This window comes from Delphinapterus leucas, chromosome 1, assembly GCF_059928025.1.
Source record: "Delphinapterus leucas isolate spDelLeu-1000000601 "Yukka" chromosome 1, BTC_Dleu_Yukka2, whole genome shotgun sequence".
Classification (NCBI taxonomy): Eukaryota; Metazoa; Chordata; class Mammalia; order Artiodactyla; family Monodontidae; genus Delphinapterus; species Delphinapterus leucas.
This window is the reverse complement of record NC_143129.1, coordinates 50,621,053-50,642,809: the sequence shown is the minus strand read 5'-3', so window position 1 is coordinate 50,642,809 and position 21,757 is coordinate 50,621,053. Positions and strand designations below refer to the sequence as shown.

At 35.7% G+C, this 21,757-nt stretch overlaps 1 protein-coding gene across 1 annotated transcript in view; it reads left to right on the top strand.

Moving 5' to 3' along the window:
• Positions 1-21,757, top strand: part of HMCN1 (hemicentin 1) — a 528,232-nt gene that overhangs the window by 374,306 nt on the left and 132,169 nt on the right. The window contains exons 58-68 of the mRNA XM_022593376.3: positions 5,107-5,268; positions 6,011-6,124; positions 6,239-6,441; positions 6,734-6,815; positions 6,925-7,056; positions 7,769-7,918; positions 12,684-12,843; positions 14,948-15,072; positions 15,306-15,489; positions 16,062-16,159; positions 17,050-17,328. Coding sequence (XP_022449084.2) covers positions 5,107-5,268; positions 6,011-6,124; positions 6,239-6,441; positions 6,734-6,815; positions 6,925-7,056; positions 7,769-7,918; positions 12,684-12,843; positions 14,948-15,072; positions 15,306-15,489; positions 16,062-16,159; positions 17,050-17,328 — 1,689 coding nt within the window. The remainder of the gene's footprint in view (positions 1-5,106; positions 5,269-6,010; positions 6,125-6,238; positions 6,442-6,733; positions 6,816-6,924; positions 7,057-7,768; positions 7,919-12,683; positions 12,844-14,947; positions 15,073-15,305; positions 15,490-16,061; positions 16,160-17,049; positions 17,329-21,757) is intronic.

Below are 21,757 nucleotides of genomic sequence, written 5' to 3'. Positions count from 1 at the left end.
TTAGTTTTATTTTCATCATGCACAGCTGCTTCCAGAATATTAAATTGGAAATGCTGAACAATTATTATAAAAGATTTTCTTTAAACATGTGATTCATATGCAAAATTCTAGCTCACTTTGGAAATAGCTGAAATTTGACATTACTGAAAAATTTCTTCCTTCAAAAGACTTTTATTTAGCATAATGGATATTCTTTTTTTGGTGCGATATATAGGGAGTATTGATGTCTAGCAATGTTTGGTGTTTCTGTAACAGATATTTGAAGCACTCTTACCTTTTTTTATTCCCAGTGCTTAGCAAGTTTTTTTTGAGTAAATCTGACCAAAATAGAAGAAATGTGTCATGAATTCCCCGGAAGAATAAATTAAGCAAATATAATCATTGTGAAAGTATACTGCACTAATCTAAGTAATCTAAAGTAATCTGTAATCTAATTTGTATTCTAATCTGTAAAGTACAGTAGGATAAATGTTGAAAAACAAAAATGTTGATCATTTTTCCTGATTCCCCAAGGCAGAATTAATTTTTCCTCATTTATGTGGTCAAAAGCCTCTTGTAAATACCCCAGTTTTAGCAGTTACATATTCTACCTTTTTATCTTTACACATCTGTATCTTCACCTCTATCCCATAACTTTATTATAAATGCTGTAGGCAAATGGTCATCTCTTACGGACCTTGGTCTTCCTAAACCTTGTCTAAAGTCATGGTAGTTGCTAAATAAATATGTGTTGTTCCTTTATTATATTTCCTTCATATCCATTTCCTCTTTGTAATGCGTAGGAAAAACACCTGAAGTAGGAGCCTTGCCTGACTTGAGAGGCAGAAGCCACTCGTGTTTACTATTGAGAATTGGAGTTCAGGAGGGGGGGGTTTCCTCTTTTACCGGTTAACAGTGTCTTGAGCTCCTGCCTGCAGTCAGGAACCCATACTTAAATATTGGAAAATTCATGTGGGAGAGAAACAGTTTAAATTGTTTTCACTTAAAACCATACCATTTGTTATCTCCCTGTACAATATCGCTTGCTTCTTTTGGACTCTAACCTTCAGTCTGTTGACCTCCCAGTTATTTTTCAACCCTCTGTGTCTTTACCTTCCTTCACATCCAGTCTAACTTTCATGGACCAGCATATCAATCACTTCTCTTAGCCCACGCCTTCTCAGCACTCCTGCTCAGTAAAGGCTCAACTCTGCATGTAACAACACAACACACTGACTGCTTGATACCGACCAGGTGCTGTGCCAGGTGTTTTATATATGTTATTTTACTTAATTATCTCAATAACCCCCGGTGGTTGGTACTATTTTATACCTCTTTTACAACAGATAAAAAAGCTGAGGCTCAGTGAGACTAAGTAACACGCCCAAAGTTACACAGCTGGCAAATAGGATTTTAGCTCAGGTAGTCTGATTCCAGAGGCTTTAAACTTAGCTGCTTTTCGTATTACCTCTCACTGAATTCCATACCTGCACCTAGGTAACTAACTATGGCTAGAGGAACTCTTGGTGTCAGGAATATTGGTGTTATTATAAATTCATAGATACTGCTTGAAATGAGCCCTTTATACTGCCTCTTCATGGCTCTACTCCACAGTGACTCATACCTTCTTGAATGTCAGATGGCCCCTGTCTTAGCTCAGGCAGCCATTAACAAAATACCAGAGACTGCATGGCTTAAACAAAAGGAGTTTATTTTCTCACCATTCTGGAGGCTGGAAAGTCCAAGATAAGGTTCCAGCAGGGTTCAATTTCTGGTGAAGGCTCTTTCTCGCTTGCAGATGGCCACTTTGTCCTCACAAGGCCTTTCCACTGGGCACGCATGGACAGAGAAAGCAAGGAAGCTCTCAGGTGTCTCTTTTTATAAAGACAATAATCCTATAGGATGAGTGCCCCATCTTTATGACCACATTTATCTTTCATTACTTCCTTAAAGGCCCCATCTTCAAATACAACCACACTGAGAGGGCTTTAGTATATGAATTTTGGGGGGACACAAACATTCAATCACAGTCGCCTCTCACCTTCACTCAGTCAGTGCCCTTACCTCCTGTTTTACAGGGAAAAGAGAAGGCATATGGCTGAAACCACTTCAAATTCCTACCATCAAAATGAGAATATTAGCTGCATGTGATGCTGCCATTTCTTCCTTCCGTTACAACACAAGATGGGAGCATTCCTCTACCTTCTAAAGACTGACTTGACTCTACATCCCTGGCGACCGCCTGGTCAAAAATCTCACAATCTCCTCTCTTCCTCTCCAGTATTGAAATTCACACTTTTACTGGCTCCTTCCCAAGAGCATTTAAATTTACTCATCTCTTGCCTCTTAAAAAAAAAACCAAAAACACAAACCAAAAAAACCCAAAACAACTCTCCCTTAGACCTAGTATTTCTCTTCAGAGGCCTCCTTCTCTTTTTCCCCATTTCAAGGCAACCTTCTCTAATAGCCGTATATATTTACTGTCTCCTTTTCCTCACTCCTCCCACCATTGCTCATCGGATTTCACCCCAACTCCAATGAAACTGCTCACTGAATTCATGAAATGACATCAGAAGTCCAACAGGCATTTTCAGGCTTTATCTTTCTTACTTCTGAGCATTCAACATCCTTGAGCATTTGACTATCTTTTTCAAAAATTCTCTTCCTTTGGCTTTTGTGATGCCCACACCCCTTATTGATAATCTTGCCTTTCCAGTCTCGCATTCCCAGTTGTCTTTGCTAGTTCCTCCTTCTCTACTTGACTATTACACTTTCGTTTTCCAAGCGCTAGACTTTATTCTTCCCACTCTTTCCTTACGTGATCTCACGAATTCCCAAATTTCAGATACCATCTATGTGCAAAATAGTTTGCAAATTTTTATTTTCAGCCAGGGCTGCCTCAGGAACTCTAGACGCTTCTGTTCATATATGTACTTCTTACTGACACAGATGCCTAATAGTCACTCTAAGACCATGTGTATATAACTGAGCTCATTACCTTTTCCCAGAAATGTGTTCCTCCTCCAGGGATCTCTGTCTCAGTAAACGGAATCACCGTCTTCGCATTGTTTGAGCCAGTAAAATGAATGTCATCCTGGATTCCTCCTCCTCCTTAAACCTCACCCCCAAAGCATTGAATCCTAAATATTCTACCTACATAGTATTCTGGATCCACTCACTTTTCTGTCCTTTCTGACACCATCCTAGGCATAGCACTATCGTCTTCTGCACTCATTACAGCAATAGTCTCCTAACTGGTCTTTCTGAGTCCCTTCTAGCCTTCTCACCAGTTCCCTCCACTGTGGCCAGATTGATAACTTTTAAGCTAATTTTTGAGTAAACCACTCCTCTGCTTTCCTTTCATCATTCTCATGATGCCCAGAAGACCCTCTAGGATTTTATACTATTTAGTCCTTTAATCTTTGCCTTCTCCACCTTACTCCCCAGCAGCCTTGCTCTTCAGACTCTGGTCATGTCAGCCTTCTGGTGCCATGTTCCTTTCCCCATTTGCGCCTTTGTATGTGCCATGCCTTCTTTCTGAAAGACACATCCATTATCTGTCTTCCGCTTAGCTTTTTCCTGGTCATACTTCAGCATCTTTTTAAATGTCACTTCTTCCTCCTGATCCCCAAACTAGGTTATTTCCCTGTTGTCACCCTACTCTTCTGATTGACACTCACACTCATCACACTTGTAATTACTAGGCAGTATCGGACAGTGGCTAAGAACAGGGCTCTAGAGCCAGACAGCAGTCTTCCAGTTTCTTCCAGCATCTAACTGTGAAACCTTAGGCAAGATGCTAACCTCTCTCTGTCTCAGCTTGCTCATCTATAATAAATAAGAGGATAAGAACTGTATCTAACACATAAGGTTTCTGAGCCTCCAATGGTATACATGAAGTGTTTAGTTCAGTGCCTGGCACAGCATAACCACTCAAAAAAATGTTAGCTGTTATTTTTTGTTCAATGTCTGTCACTATCACCAAATTATTAATTCTTTATAGATATTACCTATTATATTTTTCATACTGTATCAGCACTTAGCACATCTGAGATACAGTAGGTATTTAATAAATATTTGATAAATGAGTAGATGAATGAATATGAAAATTGGTGGATAAAAAAGTGTATAGTAAAATTTAAAAAGCAATTTTGCCTTTTGATCTTTTGCTTTTGTTTTCGATGGTATTTTAAGACCTCAGTCTTAATATAAAAGAGTATAATATAGAGAGAGTATAATATAATAATAGAGTGTTACATTAGTTGTGTTCTTTATTTCATGTCTTACTATCTTCATTGGCCTGAGCAAAACCCACCTCTGCCTTTATTTATTAATGTATTCATTCATTAATGTGTTCACTCATTTTTATGCTCATTCCTCGCTCCTATTCCCACCCCCCACATAGAAACCATTCAAATATGTATGATGTTATTCCTTCCACGTTCATGCGTGCTTGTACAAAATCTATTATTCCACCTGCGTGTGTTTTAACATGCATAATTGGCATTGCATTACTAACCTTATGCTTTTTTACTCTACTTTTTCTCTCTACTGCTTCTGCTTTTGGAATTCTTTTTTGGTTTTGAACAATAAGCCATTGTATTGCTTATTTCTTAAATCTTCTGCTTATCTTGAAAGTCAGTGATTTACATTGTTGAAATAACCTGTATAATTTATTGATAGAGACCCTAAAATAACAAGTCTACTCTATTATTTCTATCAGCAAGGAAATAAAAACTTTAAGGATATAATATTAAAAACAAGAATATTCACAGGTATTTAATAAAAAGCACTATTAGGTCTGTGTACACTGACAAAACCATCTCAGGAACTGGCAACTGCATTTTACAAATAAAATACAGAATAATTCTGTCTGAAAATTCTAGTATTCTGTTTCAATTGGGAAAAACAAAACTGATGGACATGAGTTTGATGAAGGCATTAGGGAATCCTAAGAAGAAAGGTAAATAATTAACAGTGTCATTAACTCAGTGCTTTAGCAGAATACAGTAGTTGGGATTATATTAATAAATTGGAATATGTATTACTGATAATATCACTTTCCACATTTAATATGTTTACTATTAATACCAATATATTTCACTTTTAATATATTTACTCTTATAGTTCCTCCAAGTGTCATTGGTCCTAACCCTGAAAATCTCACTGTTGTGGTGAACAATTTCATCTCTTTGACCTGTGAGGTCTCTGGCTTTCCACCTCCTGATCTCAGCTGGCTCAAGAATGAACAGCCTATCAAGCTAAACACAAATGCTCTCATTGTGCCCGGTAAGGAACTTAGAACTCTTTATGAAGTGGGCAACACTTTCTCATTTTTCTTTATTTAATACAAATGGCATTTCAACTTAGTCTCTTTCCAAACTTTTGTCTTGCTGCATTTATTTGGTCACATTAAATGCCTCTCTTCAGCCATTTGGGGCCATTAGGATAAGACTGTAAAGACTTTATGATTTCAGTGGGAATGTACAGTAACAAGGTCTACTTCAAGAAATTATGAAATTTAGGAACAGAACTGCTTAGCAATTACTTGGGGGTGATAGACTAGCAAATAGTGCTTTCACTGGATAAAATCACTGGTTGTTTTCAATCGATCCTAAAGCTCCTTGAAGATAGATTAATATCAGTATATAGACTAACAGACGGACAGCCACTTCTGCACCGTGGGAGATTTAAACCCAGAAATACTTGTTGACATATACTGACTATAGTACAATTATGGTTTGCTCACTAGAATCTATATGAAACAGTTCTATTATCCATGTTTGGCTATTGGAGAGAAAATTTTATTAATTTCTTCTTTTATAAGGAAGTAGAATAAATAGTAATGAAAGGATCAAAGGAAACTGATTAAATTCTTTCATTTTATATATGAAATGCTTCTATATGCTTCTATCTATGCTTAGATTTTCCTCTAAGGGAAAGGATATATTTTGCTATTTATCTTATTGATAAGGTAGTTATTACAACAACCTCTGTACCAAACTTCAGTTTGCATTATATTTGCCCACAGGTGGTCGAACTTTACAAATTATCCGGGCCAAGGTATCTGATGGTGGTGAATACACTTGTATAGCCATCAACCAAGCTGGTGAAAGCAAGAAAAAAGTTTCCCTGACTGTTTACGGTTTGCTTCTACTTTTTTCATAAGATTTTTTCATTTTTAAACTGGTATTAGATATTTTCTATCTGAGCATTCTATGAAAAAAAAAAATCCTCTGTTCTTATTTTCTTCCTTCAGTGCCCCCAAGCATTAAAGATCATGGCAGCGAATCTCTTTCTGTAGTTAATGTAAGAGAGGGCACCTCAGTGTCATTAGAGTGTGAATCGAATGCTGTCCCACCTCCAGTCATCACCTGGTATAAGAATGGGCGGATGCTAACGGAGTCTACTCAGCTGGAGATTTTGGCCGATGGACAAATGCTGCACATCACGAAAGCTGAGGTGCATCTTTTATTCTTGTTTGTGTGTCATGACTCCTTGGCGGGATTATGGAAGGGAGAATTGGAAGTTGCATATTCCCCTTACTACAGTGAAAAATTATTTTTATTTAAAAAATAACATCATCAATGCCATTATCCTCATTTTTCATTTAAAAAAAAGCAGGATTGTAGAAGGCAATTAGGAATGGGGCATTTAAGCATAAAGATGACTGATGATTTAATCTACACTCGAACGGTGTGATTGGTCATCTATAACTTAATGGAGCACATACAATAGTATCTTTTTCTTTTAGGTATCTGACACAGGCCAGTATGTATGTAGAGCTATAAATGTAGCAGGACGGGATGATAAAAATTTCCACCTCAATGTATATGGTGAGCATCTGCCTCTAATATAAGTCTTTTTCCCCCAGATATGCAAATGCCAGAAAGTATCCTGAATTAACTTAATGAGGACACATGATTTTCTTCTGTCTTTTTACAGTGCCACCCAGTATTGAAGGGCCTGAAAAAGAAGTCATTGTGGAGACAATCAGCAATCCTGTGACTTTAGCATGTGATGCCACTGGAATCCCACCTCCCATGATAGCATGGTTAAAGAACCACAAACCCATAGGTAATGCAGCTGTGCATTTTTTTTATGATTGTTTTCTTTTGCTCTTGACTCACTAGGTTAATAAACTAGCACATTTTCAGTATTACGCACATAGCTGTGTTTAGTTCATAAAGCCTAATGTACTGTAATATAAACTTACAAAAGGATTCTTTTTTTTTTTAATTTATTTTTATTTTTGGCTGCGTTGGGTCTTTGTTGCTGCGCGTGAGCTTTCTCTAGTTGCGGCTAGCGGGGGCTACTCTTTCTTGCGGTGCGCGGGTTTCTCAGTGTGCTGGCTTCTCTTGTTGCGGAGCACAGGCTCTAGGTGCGCGGGCTTCAGTAGGTGTAGCTCACGGGCTCTAGAGAGCAGGCTCAGTAGTTGTGGCTCACGGGTTTAGTTGCTCCGCGGCCTGTGGGATCTTCCTGGACCAGGGCTTAAACCCGTGTCCCCTGCATTGGCAGGCGGATTCTTAACCACTGCACCACCAGGGAAGCCCTACAAAAGGATTCTTCATTTTACAGAGATTTTTCTCCTTTCCATTTTACTGGAGAGAAAATTTTATTAATTTCTTCTTTTATAAGGAAGTAGAATAAATAGTAATGAAAGGATCAAAGTACAAGGGGAAAACTTTAAAAAATACATTTGTCACATAAAGACATTTTTACAGTGACTTGTAGAGATGTTAAAATAAAAGCTTTTTTATGTTTTGTTTGGCTTTGTTTCTACCTCTAGAAAATTCTGACTCACTTGAAGTTCATATTTTGTCGGGAGGTAGCAAACTCCAAATTGCCCGGTCCCAGCATTCAGACAGTGGAAACTATACATGCATTGCATCAAATATGGAGGGAAAAGCACAGAAAAATTACATTCTTTCAATTCAAGGTATGTGTGGTACACTCTGATCTGTCTTCAGTTTCTTTATTACATTCTATCTGTAGTACAAAATAAGTGTACATCTAAATAGATCATTTATAATTGATTCAGAATATCTCTTTTTTGCATGTTTTGGATATTTTATTTCTTTTCCAATTTATTGAGATATAAGTGATATAAAGAACTGTATCATTTTAGGGTGCACAGCATAATGATTTGACTTACAAAATATCATTAGATAAACAAAAAATACTGTCAATTTTCTGTCCTACATTTGCCAGTAGATAGTATTTTCATGAAAATGGACATAAATGTGGAGAAAACAATAGAAATTTCAAAATCTCTTTTTTTTCATGTTTCCTGAAATGTTTACCTTCCTATAGTATATATTCTATTGAATTACTTGTTTATTTAAAACTGGAATAACTTATTTTGATGCTAAGCCTATAGGTCTCTTCCTATTGATATAGATAAGATTTATCTCATGAAGATATTAAATATGTTCTAATTACTAGCCAAGGATTAGGTGAGCTTAAATAATCATGAATCTTATACTATTTTGGTTTGAGAATAAGGAGCATTGATTCACCCAAGAAATATTTAATTAACACTTACTATGTTCCAGCATAGAATTGAGCACTGCAGGGAGAACTTGCATCCTTTTGATTTTCAGCAAACCTTTGGGGTATTACTTTTGGCCTAATGTTTAAATTGAAATGGAATTCTAACTTGAAACTAAGTTGAAATGCTTGCTTTTTCCAATTTTATTATAGTTACTGAAAAGAATTTCTCATAAGTTATAAATGCAGTTGTGAATATGTATTATCTACCTGTTGCATGCTCTGTTAAAGCTAACTCCAGAAAATTGAAATTTTTTTCCAGTTTTATTGAGATATAATTTGACATATAACACTGTATAAGTTTAAGGTGTGCAACATAATGATTTGGTATATGTATATATTGCAAAGTGATCACAATAAGATTAGTTAAAACCCATCACCTAAAAACTGAAATTAAAGAAAAATTAAGATGTTTATGAGTCATAGTGGTTTCTCCTATTAGTGATGCTTTAAGATTTCAGAAGTAAAAAGGGAAAAACTGCTATTCAGAGATTCAGTGTCAGAAATTGCATGTTTAATTATGTTTAATGCACTAATAATAATAGATGCCAATCATGGGATATGTGGTATGACCAAACATTTTGCCAGACTTTTTATATATGTTATTATGTCTTAGGACTAGAAATTGTATATAGGCATAGGGCCTAGTCTGCACTTTTCCTATATTATATACTTGTTGTAGGATGTCTCATTTATATTCTTATTGATTCAACTTCTAAATTGTACAAATTTGATATAATTATTATCATCTTCTGGATGACTAAAATGAGATTCGGAGATATTATATAGCAATGTGTTGGTAAATGTTTAACAGTTGACTCTGCAGACAAAAAGGTCTTGATTTGTAACCAATCATTTGTCAGTTTCTGTGGTGTAAGTATTCCCACAGTGGCCCATTTCAAGGTATGAATATGATGGCACCAAACATGGAGTAGGAAAGATGTGCAAAATTGGCTCTTGCAAGCTGGTATGAGCTGCCTCCAGCACACCACTATAAGTATTTAGAAAGAATTAAAATGTATTTCTGACTTATACTACTGTCAATATTTTTATTACACATTATTTCTTTTTTTTAATCAATATTTCTTTTTGTGAAGTATAGTTGATCTACAATGTTGTGTTAATTTCTGCTCTACAGCAAAGTGATTCAGGTATACATCATATACATTCATTTTTTTAAAATATTCTTTTCCATTATGGTTTATCATAGGATATTGAATATAGTTCTCTGTGCTATACAGTAGGACGTTGTTGTTTATCCATTCTATAATATATATAAAAGCTTACATCTGCTAACCCCAGCATGCCACTCCATCCCTCCCCCAACCCCCCCTCCTCCTTGGCAACCACCAGTCTGTTCTCTATGTCTGTGATTCTGTTTCTGTTTCATAGATAGGTTCATTTGTGTCATATTTTAGCTTCCACATATAAGTGATATCATATGGTATTTGTCTTTCTGACTTATTTCACTTAGTATGATAATCTCTGGTTGCATCCATGTTGCTGCAAATGGCATATTTCATTCTTTTTTATGGCTGAGTAGTATTCCATTGTATATATGTACCACATCTTCTTTAGGTTGTTTCCATGTCTTGGCTATTGTGAATTGTGCTGCTGTGAACATAGGGGTGCATGTATCTTTTTTTTTTAATATATATATATATTTTTAAAATTTTTGGTTGCATTTGGTCTTCATTGCTGCACGCGGGCTTTCTCAACTTGTGACGAGCATGGGCTACTCTTCGTTGTGGTGCTCAGGCTTCTCATTGCAGTGGCTTCTCTTGTTGCAGAGCGTGGGCTCTAGGCACGTGGGCTCCAGTAGTTGTAGCACGCAGGCTCAGTGGTTGTGGTGCACAGGCTCAACAGTCATGGCTTGCAGGCTCTAGAGCGCAGGCTCAGTAGTTGTGGTGCATGGGCTTAGTTGCTCTGCGGCATGTGGGATCTTCCTGGACCAGGAATTGAACCCATGTCCCCTGCATTGGCAGGCAGATTCTTAACCACTGCGCCACCAGGGAAGTCCTGCATGTATTTTTCTGAATTATAGCTTTGTCTAGATATATGCCCAGTAGTGGGATTTCTGGATCATATGGTAATTGTATTTTTAGTTTTCTGAGGAACCTCCTTACTGTTCTCCATAGTGGCTTCACCAATTTACATTTCCATCAACAGTGTAGGAGGGTTCTCTTTTCTACACACCCTCTCTAGCATTTGTTATTTGTAGACTTTTTGATGATGGCCATTCTGACTGGTGTGAGGTGATACCTCATCGTAGTTTTGATTTGCATTTCTCTATTAGTGATGTTGAATATCTGTTCATATGCCTGTTGGCCATCTGTATGTCTTCTTTGGAGAAATGTCTGTTTAGGTCTTCTGCCCATTTTTCAATTGGGTTGTTTGTTTTTTTGTTGTTGAGTTGTATGTACACGTTATTTCTTTTTTTTCAATTAATTTTTTATTGGAGTGTAGTTGCTTTACAATACTGTGTTATTTTCTACTGTACAGCAAAGTAAATCAGCTATATGTATACACACATCCCCTCTGTTTTGGATTTCCTTCCCATTTAGGTCACCACAGAGCACTGAGTAGAGTTCCCTGAGCTATACAGTAGGTTCTCATTAGTCATCTATTTTATACATAGTATCAGTAGTGTATATATGTCAATCCCAATCTCCCAGTTCATCCCACCCCCCTCTTGCCCCCCTTGGTGTCCATACATTCTCTATGTCTGTGTCTCTATTTCTGCTTTGCAAGTAAGATAATCTATACCATTTTTCTGGATTCCACATATATGCGTTATATACAATATTTGTTTTTCTCTTTCTGACTTACTTCACTCTGTATAATAGTCTCTAGGTCATCCACATCTCTATAAATGACCCAGTTTCATTCCTTTTCATGGCTGAGTAATATTCCATTGTATATATGTGCCACATCTTCTTTATCCATTCCTCTGTTGATGGACATTTAGTTGCTTCCATGGCCTGGCTATTGTAAATAGTGCTGCAATGAACATTGGGGTGCATGTGTCTTTTTGAATTATGGTTTTCTCTGGGTATATGCCCAGTAGTGGGATTGCTGGGTGGTATGGTAGTTCTATTTTTAGTTTTTTAAGGAACCTCCATACTGTTCTCCATAGTGGCTGCACCAATTTACATTTCCACCAACAGTGCAAGAAGGTTCCCTTTTCTCCATGCCCTTTTCAGCATTTATTGTTTGTAGATTTATAAAAAAAAACTTTATTGGAGTATAATTGCTTAACAATGGTGTGCTACTTTCTGCTGTATAACAAAGTTGTAGATTTTTTAATGATGGCCATTCTGACTGGTGTGAGGTGATACGTCACTGTAGTTTTGATTTGCATTTCTCTAATAATTAGTGATGTTGAGCATCTTTTCATGTGTTTGTTAGCCATCTGTACGTCTTCTTTGGAGAGATGTCTATTTAGGTCTTCCGCCCATTATTTGATTGGATTTTTTTTTTTTTTTTTTTTGATACTGAGCTCCCTGAGCTGTTTGTGTATTTTGGAGATGAATCCTTTGTCAGTTGCTTTGTTCGCAAATATTTTCACTTCTTCTGAGGGTTGTCTTTTTACCTTGTTTATGGTTTCCTTTTCTGTGCAAAAGCTTTTAAGTACACACTATTTCTTAAATGAATCATTAAGGTGAAAAACAAAGATGGCTAGAAAAAGGGGATAGAAATGATTAAATCTTGAAACCAATAATAAACCTATCGTTCAGAATAAATAATATTTAAATAGAGAAAGAATTAACCAACTTAGATACTTTTCTCAGATGTTTATGCCAAAATTTTATAAAACAGATTCCCCTGAACTGTATTAATTCTGAGCTGTCTATTGAGGATTTAATCTAAGAGCGATTCTGTTTGGCCAGGAGGGGTGCCCATGAGGTAGATATGTCACCAACCACCATGAGCAAATAATTATACCAACTTACAATATAACAGGAATATTGAAGTGATTCCTCTACCTATTCCTCATTTAAAAATAATTTATGGCAATAACAAGAGTTTGATCTTGAACCACAACCTAGAAAGAATGTGAAATAAAAATGGCATATTGTTCTGTGATTCTGTTGCATTCATTAGAATTTATATTCTTGTGCCTTGTTAATGAAAGTCAATTTTTTTCTCCAAAGTTCCTCCAAATGTTGCTGGTGCTGAGATTCCAAGTGAAGTCAGTGTCCTTCTTGGGGAAAATGTTGAGCTGGTCTGCAATGCAAATGGCATTCCTACCCCTCTTATTCAGTGGCTTAGAGATGGAAAGCCCATAACTAACAGTGAAACAGAAAGAATTTGGTATGTGTGAAAAGAATTTCTGCATCATTAATTGTAATGTGTTCTACAGTTTTAGAGAGTTGGACACAGATACTCTCCTTGGAGAATCACTCAAAAGTATTTGTCTGTGTGTGTATGTGTTCCTTATTTATCAACTCTGTGTTATAAAATCTCCTCACATGTTCATTCCTGCAAGTGTTAGTTAACTGTTGTAGATTTTATTCCTCTAATTTCAGAACGTTTATACCAAAGTCCACATCATAAAATAATTCATTCTTCTTTCTTGCTAACATCAAACCAATTTCATCCTACAAAAGATTCATCAGTCATCTCTTAGATATGATTTTGTGTCCTGAAATCACCAAACCACCAGACATGCCATAGTGCTTGGCTCATTTTGAGAAAAGATACTATCATCATAACCTGGTTCATCTCCTATAGTGATTTGTCCAAATCCCGTTTTCAGCTGACACTTCATGCCACAAACCACATAGAGATGGAATGATAATGTGGTAAGGGATTCCTGCTACTTTCAACAACAAATGCCTTTTGAAGGACACTGCAGAATTCTACACTCTATTATTTCATCACAAAGCCCTATAATATACACATACCAGAATAATTATAATTACTCAAAGAATTATATATACCTCAGAAGGCATTAATTAAATGTATTGCAAACTTTGTCATTTTGAACCAGTATTTTAAATTTAAGGGTTTGCAGGATATTTTCTAATCAATGAATTGAATTTACATAATTTAAAGAAAAATAAATGTTATTTTCTTTGAAATCGTTTTATGTTAAAACTTAGACATTTGTCCCCTTTACAAGATTAGGTAAATTGCCAAACAATGTTTTAGCTTAGAGGTACATTTTGAGTTTCAATTCTCTGGTGTGGACATTTCTGAATAGTTAAATATTTAGTTATTTATTAAATCAGCTGATATCAACCCTATTCTAAACCAAGTACTAGATAGTTGGTGGGACCTCAAGATCTTTAAGATAATATTTGTACTGAGGAATTTAGGATCTATTACTTCTCCTCTCACATTAAGATCCCAAATATACTTATTTTTATATCCACTTTATTATTTGTTCCCAGCTACACAATATGTGTAGGTTTGTAAATGGGCCAATTTGTCAGTCAAATACAGTAATTTTTCCAAAGTCAACTTACTAATTTCCTTTGGTCATGGCAACTTGCTTTTTGTTTATTCATATGGTTAAACTCATGGAATTTTTAAATTCATAGTTTGAAAAAGAAAAAATAAAATAGACCCAGATAATAAGATTGTAATTATCAATAATTATATTTAATAACATGATATAGTAGAAATGGAGTATTTACTTTGGACACTGGGAGAATCTAATAAAATCACTATTGTAAGAATGACTGTAGATAGCAATTTAATCTCTTTATTAAACACAGGAAGTTTTATTTGATAATTAATGGTGTGTGAAGGGAATCAATAATGCAATAACCTTAATTTAGATATCATTGATAACCTAGTTGTGTAGTTAGTATTCACTATTATGTAAATCAAAGGAAAAGCTTTAGCAATTTGTAGAAAAATTTTTGCAAACGATACCCATACATAAATACTAAGTTGTTGTCAGTGTTTAAATAAATTATCATATCCTGCTCCTTCTCATTAAGAGTATTAGTAAGTTGTTTATAGCTAGATTTTTCACTTTAATTTATCACTGTAACATTCTTCAATTTTTATACCAGAGTTTTTATAATTTTCATTTAATTCCAGCTTATGTTGACAACTAAGGACAAAACATTCTATCTCTGAGAAGAACATTTCTTTGCCCATGATTTGGATAGAAAGTTCCTAAGCTGATTTTGTTCACTTCCTTTTTTCTCATAAGGAGGCAGTGGATATATGAGATCCATTACCGTAGCAGTTTAGCTGGTTGCTTGAAATCTCTACCAGTTTCACTAGCTCTGACTTTAACAGGCTTCCATGTACTTAGTGGAAAAGATTTGAACCATTATATCCAAAATGAAGATGCATTTTAGGGTGATTTTTTTTAAAGAATATAATAATCTGGAATGAGTTTTCCAGAAATAGCTCCATATATATCATCTCAGTGCCTCTGATATAATCTTTTCTATAGGGTGACTGCAGATGGCAGCACATTAAACATTTACGAAGCCCTCCCATCTGACATGGGGAAATACACATGTGTTGCTACTAATCCTGCTGGAGAAGAAGACCGAATTTTTAACTTGAACGTCTATGGTAAATACGAAATTTCACCCTCTTTTGACTATGCTGCCTTAGGAATCGATCAGAAGAAATGAAGGTCCAGCAGTAGGTGTCTGAAGCATTTAGTTCTAAAATGTGATGTCCTTGTTGTTTCCTTTTGGGATACAAGGCAGAAATATAGGTAAATGTGGTTGAAATGATTGGAACTGGTAATACACATCCCTCTCCACCCCACCCCCTTCTCTCTCATTTTCTATATGATGTAGTTCCACCTGCAATTAGGGGTAATAAAGAAGCAGCAGAGAAACTAATGGCTTTGGTGGATACTTCAATAAATATTGAATGCAGAGCCACAGGGATGCCTCCACCACAGATAAACTGGCTAAAGAATGGACTTCCTCTGCCTCTCTCCTCCCATGTCCGGTTGCTGTCTGGAGGACAAGTTGTCAGGTCAGCTTTCATTGTGTATGATTTGCTAGACAAAGTTACTGTGATTGTAAACTTCAACTTCATCTAAATAACGTTTTTAAAATGTCTTTCCCTAAGCTTTTACTTTTGTTTCCCTTTCAGTATTTTTTTAGAAGAGGGGGGATAGCAAATATAAGTTTGGCATGGTTTATTATTCTTATTTAAATGCTCATGTTTTAGTAAGTTTGTATAAAATAGGTCTTTCATAGACATACATGTATCATATATTTTTTCAAGAACTACTATTATAGCTAAAACTATATGGCAAAATGATAGGAAGATGCTTACTACAATCGTGATTTTCATGATTTTCATCATTCTCTATTAATATGTATTTGAAAAAGATTCACCTCTCATATTGTGTTATATTTTCAGTGGCTCTGTCGAATAAATGGCATTGGAGGCATCTATATTTTGTGATGGATGGTTATAAGCTTTATAACTAATTTCCCAAAATAAATCCCCTTCCTTAATCTTTGTATTATCACAAACGTTTTATTTGTATATGTTGAATGGGATCAAATTACAGAGTGTTGGGTCAAACTGTTTTTCAGGATTGTGAGAGCTCAGGTGTCTGATGATGCTGTGTATACTTGTGTGGCCTCCAACAGAGCTGGGGTGGATAATAAACATTACAGTCTTCAAGTCTTTGGTATGTCACCAGAAACAATCCTACTACTATACTGTGTGTCCAATATTAAACAACAGCCTTAATTTAAATATTGACGTATCAGGAAGGAGTGGTAAAATAGGATCTTAACTAGGGCTTCTAGAATGCCTGCTCTCCCCAGGGGTCCATATATATTGGAGCATACTGTCTGTCAAAGTACTTTTCTAACCTGGAATTTTGCATTCAGTGAAATCTAAATTTTTTAAAATAGTATTTCGATCCAGACACAAGACCAGTCTTTTCATACAAAGAGAGAGTTAAGACTGTTTTCTAATAATGTTAGTGTCTCACTGAGAGTATTTAAAGTATGAATGGATGTGTGCATATATACTAAATATCTCTGTGTGTATGTTAGGTAGAGATAGAACTCAAAACATTCAATTTCTGAATTATTAAGATTTGCTAGACCAGAGTTCACGATCCCCAAGAATTTCTCAGAACAGTTAAGTAACTATTTACTATAGCCTACAAATGATTTATGTTGGATTATATACAATTTACTCTGGAACTGATTTTATTTATTCTACATAAAGTAGCTGGAAGTATACTTCTGTAATAATATACATTATAACAATTTAAAAGGAAAAACCTAAGATGTTGAAAAATGGCCAAATTTTAAAACACATTTAGTTTGTATGTTCTACAAGGAAACAGTATTGAGGTCTTATTGCTAATACTTTGGAAGGTTAAAAATTAGCCTACGTAACACATGCTTTTATAGTAAAGTCATACACTAATTAGATGGTATTTTAAATTCTATATTTTTATAGATCATAGAAACACTATAGAACTAATTGAACCATTTAAATCTTTTAATCTAAATTGATCTCAAATTATAATAGATATATAATTTTGTTTTGTTTTCTATACAGTACCACCAAAACTGGACAATGGGATGGGAACAGAGGAAATCACAATTGTCAAGGGTAGTTCCACCTCCATGCCATGTTTTACCGATGGAACCCCAACTCCCAGGATGTCCTGGCTTAGAGATGGCCAGCCTCTGGGGCTTGATGCCCATCTGTCAATAAGCTCTCAAGAAATGGTCCTTCAGCTCATCAAGGCAGAAACTGAAGATTCAGGAAGGTACACCTGCATTGCCTCAAATGAAGCAGGAGAAATCAGTAAACACTTTATCCTGAAGGTCCTAGGTAAGTAAAATAATTGGGAAATAAGTGATAATAAAGACAATAAGTAAGTATAATTCTTAGAATCTTTGGCTATAGGACAAAATTTGTAAAAACTTCATTGTACTTCATATTTCTGTTCTGTAATTCACCTAGGTTTACTTTTAGTATCTGAAGCATGTTAAGTTATTGTGTTTCTTATCTGTGTAAAAGGATGAACACTCCCACTTGTAAAACATTATTCATTGACAGTGCCATACAACCAATTGATAAGTAGCTTTTTAACTTCTTTGAAGAACTGAAATCACTTCTGATGCTAGTAATTTAATGGAAAAGCATGATATTTATACTATTATGTTATTCCAAACAATTTTGAAACGATCCAGTCTGTAGATTATAGTTGTAATGGTCATTTCAAATAGTCTAGTTCTATTTACTCTTTTGTGCATTAAAATAAGTATTTTAAATAGGTATTCCAGTGTTCTACATGCAAATAAATAGTATAAAGGGAAAACATCTTTTCCTTGAAGTAAAACAATTTGACTTCGGAAGAGAAATGAAAATGAATGAAATGAATTATTTCAATAATCAATAATTTTTTGGAGTTGTTTTTTTTCACGATGATTGAGGTAAAACCTCAGGCTCTTTACATTTTTTTCTAACAAAATGCACCCCACAAGGAAAAATAAGAATTTTGGCAAGAGTCTAGCCAAATGTTTTCAGGACATCCTATGATCTTTCTTGTAGCACCTATTACAATTTTAAGTATTTGTGTAACCTTAAAAGTCTGTTTCATCCTTAGTTAAACTCTGTGATGATCAGTACCCTTTTTACTTATTGCTGTATTCCCAGGGCTTAGCATGGCATTTGACACATAATATTTATCTGTTGGCTTGAACTGAATGGAACTAGGTACTTATCAGGTGGATCGAAGTGAGTTTTAACTGTAGCAGGAGACAGAACAATATCTAAATAAACAAACAGAAATACTGTGGTGTAGATGAGTATTCCATAGAATGAAAGGTAGTAGTGGAGGCAGTACACCAGAATATTTAGAGACAAAAGGCAGGAGAAAAGCATGTGTTTGTAAGGAAGGATGGGATAACAAATTCCCATATACCAATTCACAGAATATGAGGAATATCAAGAGATGACATCTTGTACATTAATTATTCACCTATTAATTGTTAATTATTGACTATACATTATGTGCCAGGCATGTTTCTAGTCAACATGTAACAAATAATTATTGGACACCTACTATGTGACACATGGTATGACAAGTACTTGACTGCATCACTGAATAGGAAGGATGTGGTCTCAGCCCTCAAGTCCCTGCATTGGCGGGGAACATAGATATTGAAAAAGTAATTACTTATGAGTGTGATAAGGATGATATGGTGAAAATTAAATTCTGTGGGAAGGTTCAAAGAAGGTCTCTTCAAGGATACATCTAAGCCTTAAAAAGTAAGACTATAGAGATGAGTGAGGAGATGCCTACATCTTTTACCCAGAAATGATAAACCTTGAGTTGTCTATCTGTGCTTACTGAAGCTGAGTGTAATAGCAAGAGTAGAAGACAAGACTGGAAATATAACTGGAACTGGACAGAAGCCATACTGTGAAGAGCCTCAGTTAGAGAATTTGGGCCTCATTACGAAGGCAGTAGAAGAAGCTTAAGCAGGAATATGTTACAGTCAGATTTCACTTCCAAAAAATTCCCTCTAATGACAGAGTGAAGAATGAATCGAAGAGTCTGTTATACTCACACAGGCCTAAAAATACAGGGGCCTGGTGTAGCATGTGGCAATGGAGAAAAAAAGAAGGAAGACTTCTGCAGGAATTCTAGAACCCAGGAGCAGAATCACGGCCCAGTACATTTCTGGATGTAGAACACAAAAAAAGAAAAATAACACCAACGTTGTTAGAGTCACATACAAAGAACAACCTTCCCACCTGCAGGGTTTACAAGGATATTCTCTTAAAACAGATTTGAAAACTGGCTTAACAGAAGGATGAGCAGTTTTAGCATTTCAGCATCTGTTGAAACCTAATTCCATTAAAACCTGAAAAACTTCACTCTGATCTATATTACAATAGAAATGTGAATTTAAGTGTCCTAATTTGATGAAGCACTAATCTCAACTTAATTCTATCCACCTGCTGGGAGGTGTCATGGTGTATTAGTGGTTCTGAAAGTCCACTATGGGTAAAATACTAAAAACAAGGGAGAAGATCATGCAAAATAAAGCTAGTGGGTACAGGAGTTGACAGGGTTCAGGCTATGAAGGGACTGTTGACCACATTAAGGATTTTGTGTTTTGTCCTAGAACAATGGGAAACCATAAAAAGTTCTAACAAGTGGAATGCCATGAGTAGAGTTGCAGTTTGGAATGACCACTCTGTGATTGCAAAGTGGAGAGCGGCTTGGAGTGGGTTCTGAGAGACAGTGTGTTATTAGGAATTGTGTCTGGCTGTGATTAACAGAGAGTCTAAACATGGTGACTTAAAGAACTTTTGTTTTTCTCACTGAATGAGGTGTCTGGAGGTGGGCAGTAGTTGCATTGGTTCTGCAGTTCAGATCTTAACAGTTCTCCTGGCCTTTGGCCTTTATATCATAGTCAGACCGTGATCATGCATTGGCTGCTCACCCCCAGCATCATTATAGGTAACAACAGAGCAGAAAAAATGGGAAAGGCAAAGAACTGCCCCTTTCAGTATTTTCTTAGAATCTCCACAAAACTACCTCTACTTATATCTCATTGGTCAGAATCTTCACGTGCTACTCCATCTACCATCTACTAAAGAGGCTAGGAAATGTAGTTTTTAGCACATTGACAGCCCTAACAAAATTGAGGTCTGTTAATAAGAAAGAAACAAGTAAATGATATTGGGTAGGCAGCTACAGCCAGGAAGGAGGAGATATTAGTCCAAGTAAACGGTATTATAGCTCAGATTAGTGATGCAAGTGAGAGGAAAAGATGTATTCTAGAACTAGTTGCAGGTAGAATTATTAAGACTTGGTGGTGGATTTGGCCATATGAGAGTGATGACAAGGAACAAGATATCGAGGATGACTCCCAGCTTCTGGTTTATGTGACTGACCAGTTGGTGGGTTTCATCACATAAATGCAGGGAATGCTGGAAAAAGACCAGGTTTTGAGGGAAAAGGTAACAGGTTCTGTCTGAATACATGATGAGTTTGAAGTTGTTTTCCAACCCACTGAAGATGCTTATGTGATAATTATATATATGGATCTAGAGCCCAGGAGAGAGATCTAGGCTAGAAATATAAGTTTTGGAGTCATCAAAGTATGGACAACTCCTATTCTGCTCAAAGTACAAGACATATGGACAAGATACAGAGTAAAATTGTTCACAATCACTTAACACATGTAAGATCTGATGACTGGTATTTGAACCAGTTGGGTACATGTTGTTATTTTAAATCTAGTACTGTAAGCTTTTGAGATTAAGGGCGTGCTTAAATAATCTTTGTATCCACAGTGACAGACACATAGTAAATAACCAATAAGTGAGAGGAATAAAGAATTGACTGTAGTCAAATGGAGAATCAGATAAGTGCTTTTCCATCCAGCGTGCTATGGAAATTAAAAGGGATAGAAATTTTATAGTTTGTTGAGAGAATCAAGAAAGGACTTATGGTTTTTACAAATGAACATAATTATACTAAAGTGACCTTGAGAGTACTTGAACATGCTCAGTTAGGGGTTGGTGGGACTATTGGAGATATTCCAGTAGAAGGAATAGCATTAGTAAAGTCACAGAGCAAGAAGGGACTGAACTTGTTGAGGGAGAAAAGTAGTCTAGTTTGAAGTCTAGGTTACATAAAGTGTTTTAAAAGTAAATAATGTTATAAAGAGAGATTGAGGCTATGTTGTGGAAGGCTTGGAAGCCATGATGAGGAGTTTGTATTTAATTCAATGAGCAACATGGAGACACTGACATCTTTTAACCAAGAAATCTTGGATTGATCTAAAATGCACTTAAGAGAATGTATTTTGACAGCAAAACGTAATAAGATGCATGAAAGTGAAAAAGAGTAGTCATGGCTTAACCATGGTTTCTTAACCATAGTTAAGAAACTCTGACTTCTTAATTATAATGCATTAAATATATTATCTTTTTCCAGAAAGGAAAATGAGGACCAAAGATACAAATTTTTAGGAGGCAGTTTTTAATAATAACGCCAACAGATGTAGTAGACTTAGTAGTAGTTAAACTTTCTTAAAACCTTTAATTATAAAATAAAACAGATTCAGAAACACAAAAGAAATGTAGTTTATAGGTTATTTCATTGAATCCTCACAATACTTAGTTTAGAGATTTGCCCAAATCCACTAACCTAATAATTGTTGGAGCTAAGATCCAAATTCAGGCTATTTGATTCCAGATCCTCTGCTGTGAACCTCTGCTCTAAACTATGTGCCTG